The sequence below is a fragment of the Protopterus annectens genome, chromosome 13.part0 (genome assembly GCF_019279795.1).
Source record: "Protopterus annectens isolate FY-2018-M chromosome 13.part0, PAN1.0, whole genome shotgun sequence".
NCBI classification, from domain to species: domain Eukaryota; kingdom Metazoa; phylum Chordata; order Ceratodontiformes; family Protopteridae; genus Protopterus; species Protopterus annectens.
This window is the reverse complement of record NC_056747.1, coordinates 846,689,080-846,709,598: the sequence shown is the minus strand read 5'-3', so window position 1 is coordinate 846,709,598 and position 20,519 is coordinate 846,689,080. Positions and strand designations below refer to the sequence as shown.

At 40.4% G+C, this 20,519-nt stretch overlaps 1 protein-coding gene across 1 annotated transcript in view; it reads right to left on the bottom strand.

Moving 5' to 3' along the window:
- The window catches only part of MYO19 (myosin XIX), a 1,187,636-nt gene that overhangs the window by 20,257 nt on the left and 1,146,860 nt on the right, over window positions 1–20,519 (bottom strand). Inside the window, exon 17 of the mRNA XM_044054569.1 lies at window positions 19,191–19,553. Within this exon, the coding sequence (XP_043910504.1) occupies window positions 19,191–19,553 (363 nt within the window). The remainder of the gene's footprint in view (window positions 1–19,190; window positions 19,554–20,519) is intronic.

Genomic DNA, 20,519 nt, shown 5'->3' with positions numbered 1-20,519 from the left:
CAAAGATCTCTGAACACCGCACATAAGCCTACTCCCAAAAGACCCCAAAAACAAAGCCTGTAAGACACGCAAATAATTTATCCAGGACTCTTGTCAATAGGGAATGCCATTATATGACACACTGATGCCCCTCTTACCAGACTGGACAAGGAAAAGATTGTCAGCTGCTTATCAGGGGCCAGGATCCACCAAGTTACACACGCACTCAAGTCACTACACCACAGGTACCAGCATGATTCTATCAAAGTCCACATGGGCGTAAATGACAAGACACATACCTCTCTCGATTATAAGAGACATTATGGACCTCTCTCTCTCACGGTGTCTCAGATTGGTATGTGCATTGCTCTAAGCAGCTTTTTACCTTCACCATGAACAATGCCACAGTATGAACAGAAAATGAATGGACTAACAACTGGCTCAGTTTCTGGCGTCAATCCAGGGGGATTCAATATCTGCCATTCTGGGAGGACGAGATCAACAGACCACATTGCTTTGCCAAAGATGGCCTGCATCTACCCCCCCCCCCCCCCAGCTTCCAGATTTAAGCTAAAATTTATCCACACCTACAGTCTTTTTTAGAAAATGCCAAAATGGTAAACCTACCGAGGTAGCAAATACAACCCAAAAGAACCTAAAGGTGTTACTGCTCAATGCAAAGCCTTAAGAAACGCCACACCCTATAAGCTCTCCTCATACTGGAGAATGTAGACATCTGTGCCTTTAGAGAGACATGGTATCAAGCCAGAAAGTACTCCAGTAGTGCAAGGCTACAGTGCCTTCCACATATTTAGACTCTGAGCAGCACAGACAGGGACTAAATGTGGAGGTGTCTCGATCTACATTAACCAACCCTTGAGGTATACATGTTGCTAAACAGGATGATACCCTGCAGTTCATCTATGTGCAAATCACCTTAGAGTCCCTTACCATATCTTAGCAAGCTATAGGCCACCATCTACATCTCTCATCTCTAGAATCTCACAACTCTTAGCTAGACCTGCTGGAGGCACTGTCCATCCAACCAAAACACTATTCATGGGGAACTAACTATCCCTTTATATACTGGGAAACATACATGGTCTCCAACTTGCAGGCACAAAGTTTCTTGGACTTTAACACAAATGCCCTTAATCAGTTAATGCACACTTCAGCCAGAGGTTCAAACATACTGGACCTTATTCTCATCAATATGGGACAGAGCTGTACCTTCCACTATTGTCGTCACCTCAGTGGTGACATCAGATCTAAAGTCATCTCATTCAAAATAAAAATCAACTTGGAAAAGACAGCAAAACCTTCACAGTTAAAAACTATTCTAACGCAAACTACATTCTATCAAGTGACAGCTGTCAAAATTCAATGCTTCTCCCAACCCAGAGTTTACAACAGCCTATATAGAATTATTCACAGAAACACTGTACAAACATTTAAATGGCTTCATAGAGGCTGTTGTACCTACCAGATGCAAGCCCAAAACCCCCCAAAACAAAACACACTAAGTGGTATCCTAATCTTAAACAGGGTGTATATATAACAAAAGGAAAAAAGTCAAAACCAAAGTCAGAAAGAGCAACTCTCAATGACAAGAGCCTGCTAATAAAACTAAACAGGAAACTAAGAGGACTAATTAAATCCAACAAGGCCAAATACAAGGTCAAGATAGCCTCTCAGGCTAAAGACAATCATAAAGCCTTCTAAGGCTACAGTTGAAGCCTCAACAGAGCGCTGAACTGGTAGTAAATGGTACCCACCTTCACTGATTACAGTGACATAGAATCTACTAGCTGACAAATTCAGCTCAAGATTTACACCCCACTCCTACCTGCCATCCCTTGTGAAACCCCTACCAGCACCCCCCCCCCAAAATATCAGTAGGGACCAGGTCACAGCAGCACTCACTAAGGCTAAAATAGCAGCCTCAGTGGGGCCTGACAATATCCTAGGTTGCTCCTAAATAGCTTGAAACATGACTTTTCAGACCACTTAAGTCACCTTTCAACTACAGCCTCATAACAGGCTATTGTACCAAGCAAATGGAGGACAGCAACGGTTATCGCTCTTCACAATGGTGGACCTTCAGCCAACCCCAGAAACTACAGACCCATTAGTCTAACTAGTCTAATATGCAAAGCCAAGGAACTAATTATAATGGAAATGATTAGAAACTCTGGCAACCTACAGACATAAGCCCATCTAAGTTTGGTTTCGTCAGTGGAAGGTCATGCCTGCTTAACCTGGTAGACTTCTTTGAGAAGGTAACTAATGCAATAGATGGAGAAAACGGTACATACTACCTATCTAGACGTGACGAAGGCATTCAACACGATATCCCAACTCAGGTATTGTGGACAAACTCACTGAACTAGGCATAAATCTTTAATAACTCACTGGATTGCAAGCTGTCTCACAGATACCACCCAAGAAGTCAGGATTGGAGAGACCACCTTCACCAAGAGTTAGGTCACCAGTGTTGGACCCACTCCTGTCTGGCATCTATTTCACGGAGGTCAAGGCTAATGTCAAGGGCCTCTGGCTCACCAAGTTCGCAGATGACTGCAAATTGGGAGCCATCATAAATTACCACCATGACACTAACATCCTGCAAGAGTGTCTAACAGCCAAATGACTGCTGCAAAAGCCACAGATCTCTGTGTAAAGAAGTGCATTATAGCACCTTCTGGGAAAATGCCTACCCAGGCAAATTACTCCACTTATAATATATCCTTAAGAACTGACCCAGTAGTTAAGAGATCTGGGAACATATGCAGACAGCAATCTAGCCTTTGACCAATAGGTATCCAAGGTAGTAAAGTAAATTATTCTAGGTTACCCAACTTGTAAGTAAGGGTATGGCATCCAGGTCCAGGGAAGTTATAGCACGACTCTACTCATACCTTATCAGAGTCATCACTGAGTAGTGCCCCCATCTGCATATATCTGACTAGGCATATGCAACAGTTGGAATGTCCACAGAGGTTCCTCAGCAAGAGAACCCAACATATTAACACACTGTCCTATACAGATCACCTTAGAGCTCTGTCTCTATACATCTCCTACAGATTGTTGAGATGCGATCTGTGCTTGGCATGTAAAGCACCCTTAGATCCAGCCCTGAAGGAGCTTTGGAACATCCGCAAAATGAGCAGTACCAGAAACACTAGATCCAGGAATTTGAACTTTGCTGCAACATAATTAGAACATGTTAGAAAGACAGATATGTGACTCAAAGGATCCCCATACTCTGGGATGAGCTCCCCATTCATGTGAAGCAGAGTCCATCCTAAACCCCATTCAAACATAACCTGGACTATTTGATGGGAAATCGCAAATTCATCCCTGGGCTGGCCCCCGTGTCTCTTATAGACACAGACAGACAGTAAACATTCCCTAACTAACATGCACCTCTAAACAACTTTTTAGCAAACTCCTAACTAATGTACTCCTGACATGCATACCCCCCCCCAATTAAGACGCACGTTACTAGGGGATGCAAATGGGCTGGATTGTGTGGCTAAGCTTATAAGGAACCTGGTGGCCATTAATCTAGTATACATCAAGTTTCCTCATAGGTATAAAGACATAAAACAACCTCTTTTTACCCGACAGGTACAATTCCTATAACCAGAAGACCCTGGGCTCTGAGTTTAAGGGTAAAGCTGACAGTTTTTTTTTCTTCTGTAACAAAGACTGAACTCCAAAGGCTGACAGTCTCATTCAGAAGATGCCGTCACAGACTCCACTAGAAGCTGGAGGTATTCTGCTCAAACTATTCACCAGTCTGTTAAAGTTCCAAGCACATACTGGGCCCAAAAGTGATTTCTTTGAATAAATCTTTTCCTAAAAATGTACAGTGATGAGGGAATATGACCCCCCCTCAAATGTATTCAGTTACTGCATCACGCTAGTGCTGTTTGTCTGAATCTGGAAAGCTTATCAGACTAGCTGATTAAGAAAGACCTGCAAAAGCCTTTTGAACTGATATCACCTTTAGAATGACAATATCGTACTTTGAATGCAATGAATCCTACTTCACATGGGCCCATGGGATCCAGATATGCCCCATACTACGATGGAGGCATCTACCACCAAAGACTTTGCATGACTGAGTACCTGAAAGGGTATCCATGTTTTCAAATGCGGAGCCAGATGTCAGCCATAGCCATTCCTAGTGCATATGGACAGAGATTAGATCCCAGATATGGAGTTGACTAAACACACACGGAGGTCAATGAAAGACATATATAGGCAAGCACACTTTTTCTAGAATCACTACCAATAGGTTCATAGGTGTGTACAAGGCTAATGGCCCTGGAGCCTTTACATACCTAGCCCATAGGATTACCCTGGCATTGTGCCACCCGATCTTAGTTCCCAGTACCTCTTTCGAGTAGGGCCACTGGAGTAATCCCAGGGTGAATTTTCTATATCAAACATAGCAGATGAAATATCTTTCGGGTATTAAGAATGTTTTATGATATGGACCAAAGACCATGGGCTATGATAGAGTATTGTGCAACTTGCGTCTGGGAGAAGAAAAACATGGAACTATAGAATCTTTTTGGAAACAAACTCCACCACTTGTGGAGGGATCAATGGTGACTTGAAGGAGAGTAATCCCCAAAGGCTCAGAAACATGAGCATATTGTTTATGGCCAAATTCATAACATACCATGCTCTGGCTGCTAAACGTTAGCCATATTAGAGGAAAATTTAAATCCCCCAAAAGACTGGTTACTACTGGTGAGAGACATCAAAACATACAACAGTAGCAGATAAGCCAAAGGGCAAAGTCTTGAAGTGATAAAGGCCCACATCTGTTTACAGTGTGAAAATAGACATGAACATAAATGTCTTTCATGTAGTTTCCTTTCTCACTGAGTATGTATGGAAAATACCTTGAACCTACAGTACTGTATAACTGACACAGGCTTTACAAGTCCCTCTATGTTAAACTCAAACTTCAAAGACCATGTATGAGCTTTCACACAGTTGTACAGCACACCAAGCAGTAAGGTCTTCTGACTACTTAGGCCAAAGGAAGAGGTAAAGATCTGAACCCACAGATCTAGGCACTCAGTCATAAGAGGGTACAACAATAATACTATGAGGTGTGCTTTGTACACCCAGAGTCACCAGAGGTGACTACTAGATGTTGATCTAAAATGGTATAATCCAGGGGAAGTCAAGTAATTCCAGCTTATCCAGTAAGTTGTATTGTGAAATTTGTCAGTTGGGTTCCACATTGTGTGTTCATCTGTTGGCATCATGAAGACTGCATCTCAAGTTAGAAATGTTCCAGAAACAGCCCTGGAATTGGAAAGGTTGCACCACTGAAAGCTTTTTTGATTCAGTCCTGGCAAGATCACTTTGCTTCTTTTGGAAGGGAATTTGGATACTTAAGTTTTATAAATCAGGACTAGGCTAATAAACACATTGGTAAGTGAAGCACTGGATTTTTTTGCTGTTTACTCAAATCCACTAAATTCTGATGCTAACCCTCAAATCTCTCCCGGTTGTCTCATCTGTTCGACAGAGGTAATCTCCTATCATTACCTTGCCTGGAATGTTGCTTTACTCATCTGCTACTAGTAAATGACAACTTAACAAGCATTGGCAGCTACAGTTGTTCAATACTTGTACAACATATGCATGGATACCAAACAAACTGCTTTTGAACAACCTTTTTGTACTTGTCTAGATAAGCATTTAGTATGACATGTTGCCCTCACAGTGCACAATAGTCTTTGCTAGTGTATAAACCGAAGCTTAAACAGAACAATGTTCTAAATAACTCCATTAGTACTGCTGAACATATACCAAACAGCCAACTTATCAGCAACACATGCTGTCATTATGCAAAAAATGTTATTCAAATAATGGGGAACTTTGCCTGCAATAAAATGTGATGTCTATGTGCTTATTCTAATTGATGTTAATTTTTAATTCATGCAATATCTTGCTACACAGCTGCTGTAATTCACTAAATTCACAGAGCTTTGAATTCATCACATTTCTCTGCCATCTGCTATGACTGTACCTGTTTAATGGTAAACACAGACAAATATAGTTAGGCAATGACTTGAAATCAAGCAGACTGACAAAGGAAAAGTACTCTTCTTGTAAACAGATTAATGTAAATAATTGACTTTTTACATTATGATTGCTATTTAAAATGTTGGTTGAGGGTCCACTATCCATGGTATGCTTACTTAACTACAACATTATTGTACTGGAACTGAGAGCTTCTCTCCCTGGGTTGCCTTTGTAAATTGGCTCTCCCAAAGATGCCAGGCTGGTTAAACTACAAACAAAAGAGATGAATTTATACACAGTCTTCACCAAGAAATTACCACCAGTGTGCCTTCTCAGTATGTACACCCCTTCCCCCCTGAGGAGATGGTAAGTAGGCCACTTACCTTCACTCCTTCCCATTCCTGTCTGGTTCCTTCACTGGCAAGGTTGCTAATCAAACCTTAGTCATCTGGGACACAGATGTGAATTTGTCCCCTGAACCAAGAAGCCAGGCTTAGACGGATAGAAGAAAGTTATCATACAAGGCTTGTACTCAGACTGCCAACTCCAACCAGTGGGACAAATTTTATCCCCCCCCCCCCCCCCCAAGAGTGAACCACAGTGGTTATATACAGGTTAACTTTGCAAATTACTGCAAGTTATGAGCCACGCTGTTCTGTGAAACATCCACTCAAATAGTCTGCAATTAACTCTTTCTACATATATATTAAATGCAATAGGAGCACATGTACAGTACCGAACTTTGAAGTACCTGCTGGACACTTCACATCACTGATTCATTTTCACATCGCCAGTACATCCAAAGCCAGGGCTGCGCAGGAGCAGGAGACTACAGTGTCCTCAAGAAGAATTTAAACAGCAGGAACTCAAGCGATCTACGGCTGACATCTCATGGGCAACTTTACATGGAATTGTCACTAGTTGGAAAGTTCTACATCCACTCTCCATTATCAGACCATTAAATGAAAAGTGGCCAGCTTTGTCATTATAATCTTGCCAACCTGTTTAGATCTGAAAATATCTAGATAATTGCAAGAATTCAAGATGGCTGCACACTGATCAACAGGTTGTTCAGAGCTTTCAGTGTGTGAAAATTGAAAACCAGAAAAAAAGTCAGTATAATTTATCAGTTTCGGTAAAGTTCAGTTTCTGGGTATTAATTACACAGGTCATTTTCATACTGAAGTTGAATCTTCTTGCCACGTAGGCAGGAGCGGCCTTAGGTCAACTGGTGCCTTAGGCAAAAGAGCTCCGCGGTGCCCCCTACCACCCCATCCTGGTCTACCTGCACCAAATAAATACTGGAAAAGCGCCCCTGCTACAGCGGAGCCCTAGGCAGCCGCCTAAGTTGGCCGATGCCTAAGGCTGGCTATGCATGTAGGTGACTTTAAACATCACAGACTGCTTCCTTTCCAAACATGGTTCACATTTTAGCCCATATTCTGTCACTTCTTTGATATCAGCCTCAGATTTTATACTGTTACAATTACCTTTTAGCTATTGTGGCTTTCAGTGTGCAAGCAGATGAGAAAGGCTTTGGACCAGATTCATGAACTCCTACATTAAATGTACACAATCTGTATTCAAGAACATTCCTACCACATTTTTTATGCTGTTTATTCACTCAGAAAGATTAGACTAAGTGCAGATGTGGTCTACACATTGTGGTAACCTTTAAGAATCACTCTAGATATTTAAGGTTGCAAGAAAACCGTTACTTGTGCTAAAGTTGCCTGCGCTGTCTCCTACTACTGTGATTACTTCTGCTCTTTGCAGTGTTTTTTTTTTATTAAATTATTCTTTGTAATCCTAGACCTTTTAGCGCCTTTTGCCTCACGCTCCTTGCAATACTAGATGGGCCCAGCCAATGCTTTTGCATATCCTTACACTACAGCTAGTGATATGAGATTAGAGATTACAGTACTCCCTTTATCTACACTCTTGTCTCCTTTACTTCTGTTGCAGTCACTTGTCTTTTCATCACAACACGTAAGTTTTCATTGCTGTTTTAATTCCAGTTACACATACTGACTTATTTTTTATGTAATGTACATAAATCTTTATTTTGTGGGTCATTATGGTGAGTAATTAGATGGCTACTGTTATGACACATTCAGTATTGTACTAGACCTTTGCACTGTGTATCAGTGTGATGGAATGTATTTAACTACCACTGCAGATGCTGCAAGGTTGCTAGTATCACCATTTATACATTAGGATGAAGTTATACAGATCTTGCACGTTACTCTATATTTATATGTAACTTATTCCTTACAGCCTTACATGCATGTATATGGCAATGTATGATGGAACTCCAGCTGTTTTGTAGCTGTTTTTTCTTGTTCCTTTCATTGTAAACGTGCACACCATTTCTAGATGCATTTGACTCTCTGCTTTAAAAACTAACATCTTAACTGTTATTTCTTACCACATTTCTTTTAGGCAACTTCAAACTACAGTTTGGGTTCTTTTACAAAAACTAGGTATCGCACATCTACTACTGAACCCTTGATTACAACATTCTACTATCCTTTTCAACTTGCAAAGGGCATGTAAACTAGCAAGTACAAGTCAACTCAACTCTTATTTGATAACTGAGTTTGCAGTCCCTGTTCAATTACAAGGCTTACATCTTCTCAGTTAATTATTTGTAATCGTACTTTGTAATTATTTGTAAAAGCAACTGCACCTGTTCAGGCTAAGGAAACGTGGGCTACCGTCTCCCTCCACCCCACTTTAACAGTTTATCTATTGTTATCCAATTTAATTTGGGCTAGGAAAAAGTTTGCATGTCCTCAAATTTAACTAAGCATTTTAGTCCATAATTAGTAATGTATATGATTTTAAATGGGTCCCTTTACAATTACTTGTGCTAAAGTTGCTGCATAGACTTTCTCTCAGCCAGCTTCATTTCTCTCCCACCCTCAATTCCCCAGCCACTCCCTGGACCCTTATGTTTACTCTCTCAACTCCTCCCACAGTTTAATGCACATTACCCACCTATTAAAGACATGTACATTAAAAACCCTCTTCCAATTTTGATCCGTCAATTCCTGCTGTAGCTTACTCCACAGACTTAAAACTTTACAGACATTCTCAACCCACTTTTTCTCCCCACACACATTCCTGCTTACCAAAACCTTTATCCATCCACTCACCCATATATAAACAGCTTACAGCTATTACTTTGGACTATCTTTTTCATCAATACACATTTTTGGTCTCTTCCCTCAGCTATACACTACTGAAATCTTCACCCCCCCCCCCACCAACAAACTCATACCACACAGCTTTCTGCACACAACCTAACCACTCTACACTATCTATATACAACCCTGCAAACTTCTCCCCACCCTTTACCACACCTCTCTCTCTCTCTCTATTCCTTGTAACATTCATTTCACCAATGTATTATACTGCAATTATCTTAGCAAACCTTCACCTTTGTCTACCACCATCTAAACTTCACCATCTCAGCTCAAAAGACAGTAAGTCAATTGCTGTTTTGTACACTCAGCACCTGCTCACTTCACTACCATAATATTCCCACATCATATCCAAACTCCATCACAAACGCACATACATCAAAAAACACACTCTCCCTATCTCTCCTCTGTTCCAATATACAGGTTCAGATCTGTGCTCTCTCATACATGTATTAAAAGTTACGTAAACTCAGATACAAAATGCAAATGGCTCCATACCTCTACTCACCCTACCTCCATCCTGAAACTAAGTGGAGCTATTCATTCTAACCCTGGATTCACACATCAACTACCCACCATGGCAAATCCGTTACTTTCCAATGCTCCCAACACAATTTTTCCATTAGGCAATGAACCTAACCTCATTCTTTTTAACATCAGCCTCAGAAACATCAACAAAATTCACTCCTTAGAAACATTCTAATTGCCACTGAAACCTGGTTAAAATAAGAAATAACTGACTAGTAAAAACTACAAGAAAAATCTAGCCAAGCTAGCATTCTCACCGTATGATACCTTAAACCTCTTGTAATAGAGGCCCTGGGAATATATGCAAATGACACCTTAAGGGCATCAAGTGTTTCAGCTATATGGCTACTGAATGCCCATCATGTTTTACTTTTTCTTTTTAAGTCTTTGTGGATACATTTAAGCCAAAAAAGCCAAATACCACTAGATGTGGATATGCACGTTTCGGCCTTCTTATGACCTTGTCAGCACAACATAAGTGGATTGTTTGGCTACACTGTAGAAACACAGGGTCTTTATACCCAATTAAATTATTCCCCCAGGTTTTAACATGCTCAGAACAGACAGAAAACTTAACAGCAGGTAGCATTGCTATTTATAAAAATAACTTGGGAATAACTCCAGCCCGTATAAATATCCCAAAATGTAATAAAGCTGAACTTCTGAAAGCACACCTCAAAATCAACCAAAAGAAATCTATGTGCATCTCAACAGTATACATACCAGGCAACATCATCACAGCCAAAGATATACACTGGATATCTGACATTTCCCAGGAAGCCATCTTAGATTATCTGAATATAGACTGGCAACCCATAAACCCCAATGACTATATTCACCTATTTGGCTTCACCCAACTAATAAGCTTCATCACCAGAATCAACTAAAGCACTAACAGGGCCAGTCCATAAAGGACTTGATATTTACAAACCTCAAAAAAAAATCCTCTGGCTGCCTACCAGATATCAAAAGTAACCACCTCCCGATATGTGTAAACAGGCAACAACATGGTTCACACAATCTATAAACAAGTACGAATTTTAACCAAATTTGACAGACATATTACAGTTCTGTCCTGCTACAGCTGAGATGTAATAAGTACATGCCTGTAGATAAAGCAATTACTTCAATTACACCTTCCTAAAAGTACTAAATGGTTTAGCACCAGTTAGGACAAGAAGGATAAAAACTAACAGCACCATAGCTGACAAACGAAACCAAACATTCTGCGAAGGCATAAAGCATGGAGATAATGGCGTAATAAAACACATGCCTACCAAAATTTTAGATATCAGAAACTGTACCAAGATTCGTGTTAAAAATCAGCAACAAAAGCACCAAAACCCCAAACTTTTTTTGGTTCTCTCTAAATAAAACTATTACACTCTGACCGTACCACTGCACTCTGTGCTTCCAGTTCAGAGTCCATTGCTACTCAGTTAAGCACTCATTTTATTCAGTCGGTTCTATCACTAATCAATGACCACCTCACTCTCTACCCCTCCAACTTCCATCTATTCTCGAAAAGCCTGTCCCAACATCAACCATAAAAAATTTCTAGCCAAATTAAAAGCAACAACCTCAGCTGCTAACATTCCTACTGTGTTCTTCAAAATAGGTACAGAAGCACTAGCTTTCCCTGTCTGCAGTCTTCTCAACCAGTAACTGAAAACTATTTCCCACACATCTGGAAAAAATCCATTATACCCCTTCAAAAAGAAGGTACTTCAATAGTCAAACTATAAAGCTATTGCTATCCTATCACCCCTCTGTAAAATCCTCAAGAAATGTATTCGCTCTTAGCTTAAGAAACACATAACCAAACACAACCTCCTCTCCAACACATAGCATGGTCTCAGGCCCAGTCACAGTACTACTACTGCCCTTCTCAATTTCACCAACATAGTAAACCAATGCAGAAATGAGGGCAACCTTGCTTCTTCACTTTTCTTTGACCTTTCTGAAGCATTTGGCACAGTGTTTCACTAAAAGCTCCTTTCTGAACTTGAAACTCTAGGTCCCACTTACCCCTCCCTCTCCTGGTTTCACAGTTATTTATACAATCGGCAGCAAAACCTTTCAGCATTTCAACCAATCTCTGTTGGTATCCTCAAGGGTCAATACTCAGCTCCCTTCTATTTAATATTTCCATAAATAAACTTCATACTGCTGCAACACTTACCACTCATACAATATGTCAATTCAACCCTCATCTGCTCTGCCCCATCCATAATATTACAGGAAATCACTCAAAAATCTTTCACTGACATTGAAATATGGCTAAAAAATCTAACTTGCTGCTTAAAGCCAATACAAAAAAAAATCTTATGCCATTTCAAAACACCATCTTAATCAAATGCACATTTCACATTACCTCAGGTAATAACACAAAAAAAAAAAACTATAATCCAAGCTAAACTGCTTTGAGTCATAACAGATGACACCCTCAAATTTGATCACCACATACTTCATTCCTTCAAGAAAACTTAGCTCCCTCTACAGGGGCAAACGCAACCTGACAGATAAAGCAAGTATTACCTTAGCAGCAACATACCTCCTTCTTTCTCTGTTATATGCTTTCCCTATTCTTACAAATAACAAACTACGTATAAAACTGCACTAGCCTCTTACGACAAAATAGCTAAATTTGCAACCAACCACCTTATAAAACACACCACTATCTTGCATTAAAACAATTAAACTGGCTTGAACTCCTAAACTAGTTGACATACTCACAACTAATCATTGCCCACAACCTACTGTACCTCTCTAGACAAATACCAAACATTACAAAATACTCCACTGTACTACCCACCCACTAGAGACCTTTGCTCTAGCAATAAACTCTTACCATGCATCAGTAAGACACCCAGCACTGACGGACGCTCTCTGTCCTCCCACTGTGTGTATAAACTCTTGAATGAAATCCCCACACAGTTAAAAGAAACAAAAAACTTAAAACAGTTTCAAACCTTTGCATAATCAGCACATATGCCAAAGGTGGTTATGTTCTTCCTGCTCACCTGGGTAGCTTTACTCAGGGTACTTCAACTCTTACAGTCATTTTGCTTCCCAATTTTTTGTACCTTATTGCTCCTGCACATAGTGCACTAATTTCCTAAAGTTAATCTTCCTCCTTTTCTCACACCCCTACACTATTTTCTCCTCTGTCAATTTATTTTCCTACTCATTTCCATCATTTCTCCTTTCATCTCTCTCTTACCATCAATTTTTAAGCTACATTACTACTTGTCTGTAAATTACTCACCCCAAAAACAGTTCAGTTTGATCTTTTCCCTGTAGCTAACATGCTATAAATATATTAACTATTTTTCTATTCAATAATTAGCTAATGTATATTAATTTCTGTGTGTTTAAATGCTATGTTCATGTAAGAAATATTTAAAAATCATGTAAATAAGCTCACGTATAGTATAGATGTTTTACCCTGCAACTATAAATGTGCCTCGTGGAACTCTTCTCCCTGGGCCTCCTCTAAAAATTGGTTTTACCCAGTCAAGACTTTAACCAGTCAACAAAGACAGATTCATAAAATAAATGCATACAAATCAGTAAGAAAACTAAAATTAGGAGGAAAAAGGTGAGTGTTATGCTTGTGTGGTCTATTTACTCAGAATGGTATACACTTACAGTAGGCATTCATAAATCTGGCCCTTTGTTTTAGCTGAATGTTGCCCACAACGTCTTTAGAAGAGTCTTGCTCCTGAACTTTAAATCTCTTTCTACCATTGCTGAAGCTACTTGGTTTATGTAACATGGATTTCTTGTCACGGAATACTCTTTTCTTGGTATCTATTGCATTTACAGAGTGCTAAATTTATTTCCCTTTCTCTGGCCTTTATCTCCAAGACTGACCCTCAGTTCTGAACAAACCAAATGGCTCATTAATTCTTTCCCCACTGAATGACAAGATCTAGATAGACATAACCATTAACACATGGGTTTTGTCCATTTGCAGGGAAGGCACTGCCATGTGTTACCTTTGTGAAATCTCATATCCGTGGAATGGAATATTCCATCATAGTGTGGCTAGGGGCAAGAACTGTTTACTTAATGAACAAAGACAAAACTTATATAGGGAAATATTCTTAATCCTGGGAGAACCAAGTCTGCAGTGATGGCATACCCATGCTCCAGTGCATGTGATCAGTGAACATCAGCTTGTCCCCTACCTATATTACCAAGAGATACCCAATAATCTGAAACTTTACCCTTCTTGGTCAAGGGCACCAAGGACAAATTTTGGTATTTTCTGTAACTTTGATTAGGCATGGAATCAAGGAAATCTTCTCTAATGGCTATTGTAAAACATCTACTGTTAACTGCCCCCCTGCCTTGCTTAAGTACAGTAAGTGGATAACTGCATTTTATCAAGTGGCAAACACTAATCTTCAGATGTACTCACTTCAGGAACACACAAACCAGCTGTGGCTCCTGAATCTGCAGTTCCAAAACAGAACTGAGCAGCAGCTCAGGGAGTTTAATAATATGTTCAACTTCATCTAGAATGTAAAATGCTGAGACAAAGTGAGCTGACAGAGCATCACCTCCCCTGAAAGAGGGGTACAGATACTGCTTATCTATACATAACAGATTTGTTACTGGTCAGATCTGGAAGGAACCTGCCAGCAATTCCTCTACTAACCTTAGTATCAGGAGAAATGCATGTCAGTCCACCTGGCTCACATGGGGCCACCACTTCCTTGAACCATAAAGGAGCGGAGATAAGCCAGTCTGCCAGGAAAGCATCTATGTAGGGTACAGCTGTAGGAAGGAGAAGCTTACCTGTAAACTGGTATGGGGAGTTGTTTTTTTTTTTTTTTTAATAACTCCATGGCCTGGTGACAAGAATCTAACATCAAGGAAAGATCACTGAGCACATGGTGATTCGGCAGCTGCAATGATCAACATTTACTGCAACATACACATTCTCAAACATATAAAACACATCATGGAGACAACAGCAGACATCAAGCCTAGAGGGAAAAGAATCCAAACCTGGACCCTTCACTGTGACTTCACCCAGGATGTCAAAGCAATGCCCTCCAGGAACTCTCTTCATAAACTGTAATGATCATAAAGAATGGCCAGCAAAGCACTGATCCAGGCAATCCATTTGGAAGGGCTTTGTGAGGGATTCTCTCCCAGTTTATGGTTAATCCCAAGACTAAAGCCTTGGAATTACCCAATCATGCTACCAGGGACACTCTTGATGGAGTTACCAAGTGCCAATCAATCAGAAAGGGGTAAAAATACAATTGCTTTGCTGAAAGGCCTTTACAACTATGGTTAGCATGTTGGTGAGCATTCTAAACTCAGAGGAAAGGCATGTTTGCTGAAAGCTGTGTCCAACCAAAAGTGGCAAAAAGAAGCCTTCTCTGCTGACTCTAGACATTTAAGACCAAAAGGTATTCATGTCTAGCAACAACTAACATTTCAAAAGCTGAACCTCTCGCTCGAGAATCACCATCAAGAGCCTGATGCTAAGGATATGCTTACTGAAGTCACTGAGGTTTAGGATTACAAAGAAGCTTTCAATCCCATTTGGGACTAAGCAAAGGTGAGAAGGAACCACTGGCCTAGTTCCAGAACAGCAGGACTCTCAGTTACCTCTTTAGGAATAGGTTCAGAGCCTGGGGCAACCTCTTTGACCCCTATGAGGAGTAAGCTCAAGGCCTGTTCCAAGACCTCTGTGGAAGTAGCTTGGCCTCTGACTGAAGTCTTTTCTATTGAGAAGCTATGTGTTCTAGGACATGCCCAAAAGTGACTAACTACCCAATGTATAATTCTGTAAGAAAAGGGAAAAATGGAGATTTGCTATCTAAATGACAGTCCTACACAGCAGTCAAGAATACAACTGCTGGTTCAATAGCCTCTGGGTCTCCTGATTCCTAAAAGGAAGTTAAGATGGAAGGCAGACCCCAAGTCATTTCCAGCTCCAGCTAAACTGCATTCAAGTACAGGCTACGTAACCTGTGAATAAGTGTGCAAAAGGTGGACACCATGTGTCTTGTCAAAGGACACAAGACAAGAGCAGGGTGGAGATTTCCTCATACCTGCAAAGAGACCAACCAAAGTATGTGCTCTCACACCCCTAAGGGTAGGGCCCCATCAGGCTTTGAACAGTCATCTAAAGTCTAGGGCTTAAACTGCCGACTATGATATGGAATGCCCCTAATGGGCACTCCTCGACCCAGGGCACTGAGCCCTAATGTACCTGGGGTGAAAGCCTTCAATGAAAAATCATCAGTCCTGAGCTCTACCACTGAGCTATGTTCAGCTAATTCAAAGGCCACTCCATGAGCTCCAGTAAGTCAGTCAGTAGGATAAGCAGAGCCTATAACCTTGTGATGCACCCCTACTGCGGTGGTTGAAGTTGCACCACTCCCAGGTCCCTCATCATTCATCAAAACAAATGGTGAGCACAAACTTAAGCCCCCTTGTTAGCTGAAGGCAAGCTCACAACACACAGACCAGGAGACTATCTGAAGAATGGGCTTACCTCCAGGAAGGTATATTCAACCTCTGGTTCTTACTTCCTTAGCCTTTTGATAGTGATCCTGCAAAAGTTGGGGGTTGCAATGTGAAGCCCTCCAAGTGATCACTGCACTTAACTCCCCCTCCAACCAATGCTATTCTCTGGGTAGCAAGACAGACCAGAAGTTTTGCCCTTCTGTGTCCGTGGCTGAACAGGTTGACTGTCTTAAATCAAAGTCAGCACTTCACATTGTGCTCCTCTCTCTCCCAGGCAAAAGAGGAAGTGTTATTGTATCTGTCCTGCCTCTGACAGCAAAGAGAATATTTAGCATGAGTTGGTGCTTTGATCAAATGTAGTGTGTGTGTGTGTGTGTGTGTGTGTGTGTGTGTGTGTGTGTGTGTGTGTGTGTGTGTGTGTGTGTGTGTGTGTGTGTGTGTGTATATATATATTTATTTTTTTTACAATAAATATCAGGACAGCAGTGGTGGTGCTGCGGTAGCGTTGTCGCCTCACAGTTAGACGTTGCCCGTTCAATTCTCAGTTAGAGCGTCTTCTGTGTGGCAACATGAAGAATGGGCATTCCTTCATTGAAGGTTGTGCGTTAGGCCTGGCAAGCCAGCACGCAAAACTCTACTGCCAATCATTAGCGGACCGGAGTTCCGCTGTGGCGATCCTTAACCGGAAAAAAACGAAAGACGCAAATCAGGACAGTATCCAAACTGTGGGAGTGATAGAAAACAGAATCAAGTGTGCTAGCTCAGTGATTAGGAGCAAACTGGTAGGGTCAGGGGCTAGCGCACTCTCCTACAGAACTGTGCGACATTACACTGTATAATGGTAGAGGATACATACGTCCCTGAGCAGAGAAGATTCACAGAAAAAATGCTGAACAGTAAGAGGATAAACCAAACTGCAGATTCCCCAAGGAGGATTTCAGATGTTAGACTTGATAGTTCTGAGAAACATAAGAACTGGTGGGGGAGTGCAGCTATTGGATGTTTTAAGGGTGGAAGATGAAAATATGTGGGACGTAATGCAATTATGGGTAGATTCACAGAAAGAACAACCGCTAGGGTTAGTGGATAGAAGGGTAGAGGGGAGGGAGAATTACTCAGGTGCAGCTAGGGTTGGAAAGATGCAGAAGACTGGTATAAGAACAAAAAAGTTAGCAAGCCTGGTTATGAAGTACTAACAAAGCAAAGGATGCTAGCTGAGGGAAGGTGATGGAGAGACAACAAAAGTTAACCTAGACGGCCAGATCATGAAGGAAGAGTAGTAGCTAAAGATATGTGGGAAAACAGCAGAGACTAAACCGAAATGCAAGAAACTTTAATAAAGACAGTCAGTTTAAAGCTACAGCTCCTGCTTCCTGTGCCAAGGGTTCAGAGTTTAAATCTTTTCCACTTTCATTTGCCTACTGTTTGACCTTTAACATTTCACTTAACCAGATAGTGACTTGTGGCAACTTGGAATTTGGGCTGGTTTCTTTAATGGTCTCTTGGACTGCATGTTATGAACCTATAAACAGAGAGAGAGAGCATGTGTGAGAGCTATAACAGTAGTAATCATATAGAAGTCACAGAAAAATATATCAATGCTGTAAGGCACTCATTTGCACAAATAAGTCAGGGTCGTGAGCCATATCGAGCTGTAGCATCCAACAAACGGTAATAAGAATACTGTGTAAAAATGTAGGTGGTCCCCCCCCTTGCTTTCAAGGCAATATCAAGGGAAGGTTATTGTTTTATAATGGTCTATTTCTATTATATGGATCTTGAAGGAGTTTTATTCTGATAATAAATCTCTCTGCCCAGAGCAGACGATGTGCACTAGGATACTTCTGGCATTAAAAAATTGGGCAGTTTACATATCCGACTGACATTCAGTTCTTTGTCAAATGATAATACTAAGACAAAAGTATGACATCAACACAAAAAAGCAATCGAAAGGGAAAATCCACAGTGAATTGTCTAGTTCATACAATGAAGCACCACTGCTAAGTGAAAATGCCTGCATTCCGGACTGGGCTAAGAAAAGCATGTTCAATTTTATTAATCTAGCTCTTAAAGGAGTTATCTGAAAATACAACTGAACATTATACATTCTGAATTTCTTCCCACATTTCTGCTGGTCTGCTGATAAACAAGAACAGGGGTCCAAGGACTGTATACAGTAGTCCTTGCCAAATTCTTCAGAAGCAGTTTTCTTGACCTTTCAAAAGTTCTTAACTGCAGGTTCCCATTTGAGCTGGAAGCGAGATGAAATCCACCAGTTATTTAAAACAACAAATAACCACATAAATAAAAGCCCCCAAAAAATAGCTAAACTAAAGACTAGTAGGAGTTTACCTGGACATCAACTTGCTCAGAAACATTTCAAAATTTAAGTCAAGAACATTTGAAAGGTCAAGAAAACTGCTTCTGTAGAATTTGGCAAGGACTACTGTATATGGGGAAAAACGTCCCACCAAGACTCTCATACCTCTCAAACTGTTAGTGAAGGAAACCTGGACAAACCCTAAAAATAATCGGGAGACAAAGGCCCAAGAATAGGGACATATTTTAAATACTGCTCTTATTAACCAAGAAAGTTGCGAGAATAACATGATTTGTGTTAGCATGCATTTTCTGAAGGATATGAAGTCTGAAATTCAAATATGTCAACATTTAGAGACTTTAATAGTCTGTTCCGTGATTTGCCAGAAAACCACAGATTTTACAAGGAATAGACTAAAAATATAAAGGGAAATTCTGGACATTTGAGAGGTATGCTAGAGTCCTAATAGACAGTAGCTTATCTTTTAAAGGTCTTGTGGAGGCAAGTAGTTGTAATGTGGCAACATATTTATAAATGACAAATCTGAAACCCCACAGCAAAAACAGTTCAAAACTGTAACTGAAACACTAGCATATAAATTTTACCTGTGGAAGAGCGCGAATGGATACAATCCCCGTGTTCAGCTGATTGGTGTGAACTCTGTAGCCCAGATTCTGACCAAGTGCATCAAAACAAGCCAGCAGTGACAAGACTTTCAGAAATCCATTAACCTCTAAAGACAGTTTTATGTTTGGAGTAAAGGAGAAAATAAGCCCGATGGGCCAAGACTTCAGTCTGGTATATTCAGGGACTTGAAGCCTCAGAAGGGATTTGCAAGAAGGTGGGCTGCAAAACGTCATGGGGGAACTTGTATTTGATTGAATGGGAGAATGCAATATAGATGTTTGACATTCTGAGTCACCCTCTGTGTCATCCAGCTCTGCTGCTGCCAAAGTATCCATCTTAGCCTACACACAACAATAAAAAGAGGGAGAGGGACAAATCAGTCTATATAACAAAGCAACTATAAACAAATTTGCCACTGAAATAAAATAAAAATTATGATGCAAGAACTCAGCATAAATACATTTGTATGACATGGTTATCATAAGTAACAGGCACACAAGAGGCCACCACTATTTTCTGTTGGGTTCTCTCAGCCCCCCCCCCTTCTGTTGATGAAAGTAAAGCATATTAATATGTTCAACACAGTAGATGTTTTAACACAAGTCTCTGCCACAGAAATACAAATGTGGATGAGCATTTAGGCATGATAAAGTGTAATATTTAAAAAGCACCTTTATTAACTTTACACATTGAATGAAGATATGGGTACATATGCAATTATAGAAAAACTCACATTTTCATTAACTTCATGCATTATACATACATGTTTTCGTTAATCATCCATTCCAACATTATGTAAATTGCTCAAGTCCTGCCATACCTAAAATTTCACCACTCCTCCCTCCTGTGCATTTAATTCTGCATGTACTGTTGCCACAAATTCCATTTCTACATAATTTGCTCCTCCCCTTTTCTAAAGACCCCATCCTCTAATTATTTTATCTCCTTTACAATATTCAATACTTTACTTACAGTTGGTTTACATTCTGATTTCCCAGTTTTCAAGTAATTGCTTTTTCTGGCAGCCAATAGCATTCAACTTAGCAAGAGCCTACTATGTCTAGGCAATTCAGATTTTATACCCTAAGCACAAAATTATTTCCTTTGTTAGAATAATTTGTTCCCCCAACATTTCTGACAAACTACTTTGTAGGGAATTTTTTAAACTCTGACAACTCTGCATTCCCAAAAAGATGTTCAATTACTGTGATCTTTCCCATCACATCTCAAGCACTTGCTATCTACCTGAAGAAAAATTCTCTGAAGTTTGCCTAGGGTATAAAATACCTTTGCAAACACTTCCAGCA